Source organism: Pseudorasbora parva, chromosome 3 (assembly GCF_024679245.1).
Source record: "Pseudorasbora parva isolate DD20220531a chromosome 3, ASM2467924v1, whole genome shotgun sequence".
NCBI classification, from domain to species: Eukaryota; Metazoa; Chordata; class Actinopteri; order Cypriniformes; family Gobionidae; genus Pseudorasbora; species Pseudorasbora parva.
Genome location: NC_090174.1, coordinates 48632352 through 48639327, shown reverse-complemented (window position 1 = coordinate 48639327; position 6976 = coordinate 48632352). Strand labels below are relative to the sequence as shown.

General features: G+C 34.7%; 1 protein-coding gene across 1 annotated transcript; it reads left to right on the top strand.

Annotated features, from left to right (window-relative positions):
- The first annotated feature begins 219 nt into the window (after positions 1 to 219).
- On the top strand, positions 220 to 6829 carry aldh3b4 (aldehyde dehydrogenase 3 family, member B4). Its single transcript, XM_067439317.1, has 10 exons — positions 220 to 353; positions 747 to 939; positions 1859 to 1969; positions 2698 to 2818; positions 2900 to 2985; positions 3083 to 3164; positions 4287 to 4676; positions 5352 to 5518; positions 5618 to 5717; positions 5839 to 6829. Exons 1-10 carry the CDS (start codon positions 301 to 303, stop codon positions 6036 to 6038), a joined length of 1503 nt encoding a protein of 500 aa, XP_067295418.1. The 5' UTR covers positions 220 to 300; the 3' UTR covers positions 6039 to 6829.
- Positions 6830 to 6976: the final 147 nt, after the last annotated feature.

Genomic DNA, 6976 nt, shown 5'->3' with positions numbered 1-6976 from the left:
TAAAGAAAACATGGGATATATGCTCTATGTTGTAAGAACAGAGCATGTTACTATATAATGCAGGGACAAAATGTATGTAACCGAGTCCTAGAAGTAAAAATAGCAGTCACATGTTTACAGTGAGGGTTGCAGGTAAATCTGTTTATATAACCCCCTTCTGTTCTAAGCTCTTTTACATTAACTTATGATGCCTTTCAGTTTTCTCTCAGTCTGTGTAGAGCACTGCCAGAGGCTGAGGTTCTGCTCACCCATGGTGCACTGCTGGATGTGATGTGCTGATATTTTTAAAACTGAAGAACCATGAGCTCCCCACCAAGTCCTTCTCCAACCAGGTGGTTCAAATCTCTGCGGAGGTAAGTACGACTAAAATAAAAATGTTTGTTTTTAATTGATGCATTTAAAATGTCAACTAGCTTATTTTTTTAAGTTTATAGTTTACTGTCTTTTTCACCTATTAAATAAAAAATTCCCCAAAATGTATACATTGTAAAAATTCACCATTTTACACCCATTTACACTTACTCTGATTTTCTTGGAAGTTTGCGTTTTTTATTATTAAACAGAACCTAAGAGTTTTAGCTCAGACTAACTAAAGCTTAAGAAAAATATGTTGAATTTCAGACTGATTGTTAATGAGAGTGGTGATAAAATGACTGCTTTATTGCAAACTGGGGTTGATAAAGTCTGCATTTATTTGATTAAAAATATTGTGCAATATTACAATGTGTTTCATGGTTGTATTTCAGGACAAGGATTGAGGATGTGTGTCTGAAGAGTGGAGTAGCATGTTCAGAGGTCCTGAAGAGAGCCAGAGCAGCTTTCAGGGCTGGACGAACAGCCCAGGACACATTCAGACTGGCCCAGCTGGAGGCTTTGGTGCGCTTGTTGATGGACCACGAGTGTGACTTTGTAGATGCTCTTGGAAGGGATTTGCATAAGGTAAATATAACATGAGTTTCGTACAAATAAGTCAGATGAACTTATAATCAAACGATTTCTTATATGACATAGTTTTTGCATTGTAGCCTGGTTTAACTAGTGTGGTGGAGATAATGGTAAGCACAAAAACTATGATGGATCATCATTACTGTGTTTTAAAAAACAACACTGTGGCTTTTAAGCACATTTAAAAACTACAACTGCCATATCGCAGATTCAAGTAGGCTGTTTTGCTCACCAAAGCTGAAATTATTTGATTATAAATATAGTAAAACTGTAATGTTGTGAAATATTCTTACACTGTTTTCTATTTTAAAATATTTTAAAATGTCATTTATTCCTGTGGGGGCAAAGCTGAAATTTTAGAAGCTTTTATTTTTCAGAATTCATTCATTCATGAAAAAAAAAAAAAAACACTAAATTTTAGGGTGACTATATTTTGATTACCGAAAAACTAGGACACTGCCTGGCAATGAGATACTCAAATGATACTCGAAAATTTACTCAAATATGCCTTATTTCAATATATTTAAAGTATACCCCCTCTGTATGGATAGAAAGTTGTTATATTACAAAATACTATCTATAACCAAAACATCGAAGTCCTGGAAAAACAGGATGTTTGGTCACCCTAATGTATTTGAAAAAGTTTTTGTAGAAATCTAAAAGTATTTGAAAGTAATTTTAATCCACAATTTAATTCATTCTTTGAGTGTTAATTTCTTTAAAAAAATAAAATAAAATAAAAAACCAAATCTTACTGACCCTCAATTTGAATCTTTACTAAGTGTGAATTTGCTTAGTTTCCATTAAAAAACTAAATGATTTTGTAAAAGTTGCAAAGCATTGAGGTGCACCCTGTTGTAGCCAAAGCAAATTTGGGTGGAATGAAACATTCTTTGTGATCTTTCTCATACAGCCTCGCTTTGAAACGGTGATGTCAGAGCTGATGATTGTCAAAAGTGAGGCTCTTCACACCATCAGCAACTTGAAGAAGTGGATGGAGCCACAACGCATAGAACGCAACTGGGTATAAACTGAGAAGTGACTGAAGCAGACACTTGGCCAACATGTGTTCATTCAAAGCCTCACATTGGGTTTTCTCTCAGCTTGTCAAAGTAGCTTATGACGAAGACCATAGCTGCCATTCTCTGTCACAAGATTAACGAGCTATTAGTATTTGATATGTCCCAAGCCATGATGATGATTCTAAAACCTGGTGAAGCTTTTTTATGCTTCATGATGTCAACCATTTCACCCCTCTGAACAAACACCAATCCACCAAGGAGACACTACATAAATAAAAGTTCCAAAATGGGGTTTCCGCAGTGATGCCTTACTGATTACTATTTTTGGTTACTCAAACCTTTCAGCTTAAAATTCTAAGAAACAAGGTTTAACTTTTTTTGACATGTAAACACTGCTTTATTACAAAACTGAATTATTATTATGATTTACTATTATTGTTTTTGAAGAATATATACAGTTCTTGCAACTTCTGGAAGTTTATAATTGTGGTTGGTTAAATGTTTAGATACTCCCAGTTTCTGTTAATAAAAATGTTTTAAAACAAGCAGCTTTATCATAATTAAAGCAGAACATTCATTTTATGAGGTTCTATTGGATATTGCGTTGGACAGTGTTGTCAACGGCCAAAAAGTTGAGAACCACTGTATTAGAGTTCTTTTCTGAACATTACACACATCATTTTTTTTTGTGCATTTTCTACTGAGAGGTCACCTCCTCTTTTATTCCCAGGCGACCGCGTTTGATGAATGTCTAGTGGTAAATGAGCCGCTGGGTGTGGTATTGATCATTGGGAACTGGACCAGTCCTGTCCAGCTCTGTCTGGTACCTTTAGTAGGTGCCATTGCAGCTGGTAAGTTCGTTTCATTTCTGTGCTTACTGGTGATGAGAAATCAGTTTAAAACACCATGATCTATAGTTTTGTTTTTTTAAGGTAACTGTGTGATTATAAGCCCATCAGAAACCTGCCCTCATACAGCTGAGCTTCTACACAGACTCATACCAGCTTACCTGGACAATGTGAGTAAAACAGCATAACTGCTTTGAGTCCATCAGCACAGCAGTGTTAATTCTATCCTAGTTCTTTCTAATCGTTTCACATGTGCTTTATTTTCAGGAATGCTTTCACTCTGTTGTAGCTGCAGCACACGAAATTCCAGAAATGATAGACCTTAAATTTGATCATGTTTTCTTCTCCGGTAAGGCCTTGCTGATCCCAGATTATTTTAAAATGCTATGATGTCACATGGGCTATCAGATAATGGTACAAGTGTGGGCTCTGTAAGAGACTGCTTTTAGGGCACATTTTCAGCAGCTATTACTCCAGTGTCACATGATTCTTCAGAAATCATTCTGACATGCTGATTTGGTGCTCAAGAAAGATTTCTTATGATGCTCAATTGAAAACAATTGACATTTTTTCATGTTTCTTTTTTCAGGATTTGACTTTTTTTCCCCAGTCCAAATATATAAAAATTCTTAAATCAAGATGATTTTACTAGATAAGTAAAATTACATAAGATTTTTTGTTTTTGTTTTCTGGGGATGTTGAGTTTTTGCTTAAAACAAGTGTCCCTGGACCACAAAACCAGTCATTAGTCACACGGGTATATTTGGCTATAGCCAACAATACATTGTACAGATCAAAATTAACAATTTTTCTTTAATGCTAAAAATCATTAGGATAAGTAAAAATCACCTTCCTTAAAGATATTTTGTATATTTGCTACCATAAATATATATAAAAAGTGTATTTTTAATAGTAATATGTATTGCTAAGGACTTCATTTGGACAACTTTAAAGGTGATTTTTCTCAATATTTCGATTGTTTTGCACCCTCAGATTCCAGATTTTCAAATAGTTGTATCTCTGCCAGATATTGTTCTATGGAAAGCTTATTTATTTATTTTTATAAATCACCATTTCAAAAATGTTACACTTATGACTGGTTTTGGGATCCAGGGTCACAATCATTTACCAATGATGTAAGAAAAATAATCTTATTTCTGTTTAGGACAACAATAAGAATCAAAATTTCAAACAGAAACAAGATTGTTTTGTTAGCGTATATTGAATGAAATGTGTATACATTTTAAATATGTATGTCTGTTAAAACATTTTCATAGGATTACAGTATTATCCTCAAAACAAAAGCCACAAACTTTAACTATGATAATCTTTAAAGCCTTTAACAGTCTTTAATTTTAAAATATACACTTCGCAAGGCTCAGAGTGCTGCAACTTTATGGATTTATGTATTTGTGAGATTTCTGTGTCAAAAGTCTTTTGTACTAGCAGCTTTAATTCTGTTTTCATTCAGGCGATAAAGAGAATGGGATTAAAGTAGCTCAAGCTGCTGCTCGCACACTGGCTCGCGTGACTCTGGTACTGAATGGTAAAAACCCTTGTTATGTTGACAGTCAGTGTGACCTCAACACCACAGCTCGTCGCATTACCTGGGCGCGATTCCATAATGCTGGCCAAAGTTCTGTGGCACCTGACTACGTCCTGTGCCATGCAGATGCCAAAGAAAACCTCCTGCAGGCCCTCCGCTGCGCGCTCCAGCAGTTCTATGGGACTGATCCGCGCGAGTCCAGGAGCTTCGGCAGGATAGTGAATGAGGAGAACTTCACCAAGGCCAAAGACCAGCTTTGGAAATCTGGAAAGGTGTTCATAGGAGGTCAGGTGAATGAGATGGAGAGGTACATTGGTGAGTGGAAGCAGTGTGGAATTACCAGACATTATTTTATCGAAATGCTAATTAAATCCAATATGGTAATGAGTTATGTATGTGTTTTTCTTCAACTCCAGGCACTTGTATGTATGTCCCAGGGGTTGGTTGATTTCAGATTATTTATTTAGTTTTAAAAAGCTCACATTAAAATGTATATTTGCTATGAATCAGATGCCCTTTATGTTTATAATGAATTATTTTCCCCTTAATTTGAAAAATAAATAAAGGATTAAAACTAAGCAGAAATATTATCATCTAAACAGACTGGACGAATAATCATAAATCATTTTTAGTATTTATTGTATATTTCCATCTCTTTTTTTTTTATTACAACTGTCCTTTACAACTGAAAATTTCCAACACATGAAACCGTTTTGGTCGTAATACAGTTTTTTTGTTTGTTTATTTATTTATTTTTGCTTAATGTACATGTTTACCAAGAAAACAACAGTGTCAGTAAAGAGCATACCTGAGATATAAATATAAGACTTGCTAAATGAAAATTTTTAATATTGCATCATTTCCAGTTTAGCTGTACTTAATTATGCAAAACCCCTCCAAACATAAAAAAGTGGCACCAAATCCAGAAAAAAAATGCCTAAAAGGCATAGTTATTGAAATTATTGTGTTTTCTATTATTTCAAACTGAAGCACCAACTATTCTGACGGAGGTTGTGGAGTCTGATCCAATCATGCAGCAGGATGTTTTTGGACCCATCCTTCCCATACTGACGGTCCAGGATGCAAATGAAGCTGTGGCCTTCATCAATTCCAGAGAGAAACCACTATGTGTGTATGCTTACTCTAGTAACAACAAGGTAAATACTTCCTCTACAACCTATGGGCATAGCTACATTTAAAATGATGCACATGTTACTCATAAACACATGCATTTACTCTCTCACTCTTATTCTAAGGTGATTTCCAAGATAATGAATGAAACATCCAGCGGGAGTTTCTGTTTGAATGACAGCGTCTTACAGAGTGTGATGGTGGGATTGCCATTTGGAGGAATTGGTGAGGCTCTCATTTGATCTGATTACAGCATGTAAAGAAATCAGGCAATGCAAACACTATTTGCTAAAGTGTTTAATCATTAAAGGAGTTTAATACAGTAACCTTCAGGATTTATTGACAGGTGCCAGTGGAATGGGCTCCTATCATGGTCACTACAGTTTTGATGCATTCTCTCATAAGAAGTCCTGTCTTCTGCGGACCACCCGGATTGAGTGCATGGCATACTTGCGTTATCCACCTTATGAGGACCACAACCTGTCCTTGGTCAGTCTGGCCAGTTCTCTGAATCTGAGGAGTCAGGGTTGGTGCGCTATACTGTAAGAGCCACTGTTGCAGAGAGGACACAAAGCAAATGCCTTTTTACCCTGGCTGTGGGAAAGTCTCTTTAATCCTTTAATATAACACCATTTTTAAACCTTTGCATAAACATATGTATTAAAACATGGGAATTTTTAATGAATCTGTCTCATAGAACTCTTCTGTACAACTATGCAGGGACAGTCCTCTTGGAGTAAATGGCACATTTATGCTTCCATGTATTAATTTAGCAGATACTTTTATCCAAAGTGACTTTTAAATGAGAATATTACAAAAATGCAAGTTATTCATTCAAGGGAGAAAACAGCACTAGTGTTATTTGTAATGGAAACATAAAATTACAATATATATATACACCTTTATAAATTAGTACCTAATGCTGTTCTTTTGAATATTCTATTCATTGAATTGTATTAGTTCCCGCAACAATATTAAGCAACTCAACTTTTTTCACCATTGATAATACTGGTATTAAGAAATTATTCTTGAGCAGCAAATCAGCATATTAGAATGATTTCTGAAGGACCATGATGTGACACTGAAGACTTGAGTAATGGTGCTGAAAATGTGTATTTACCATCACAGGAATAAATTATATTTTAAAATATATTAAAATAAAAATTGTTTTAAATCAGTTTTTTATTTTATTTTTGATCAAAGGCACCCTTGGTGAGCTCCTTTCAAAAACAAATGTAGTTATTTTAAACTTTGATGTATTTTTATATAAAAAAATCAAAAAATTTCAGGTTACAGATGGTAATATTAAAATTACTTAACCTCAGTAGTTAATCAAAGTAATTCATAAAGCACATATAAAGTGACCATTTTAATTTGACATGAAGGGAATATACTTCATAAACTTCAAAATTTTTCAGCTTAAATATGTTCCCTTGTTTATTGTTAGGCTTCTCAAAACTTCATAAAGTATACTCTGGGACCAA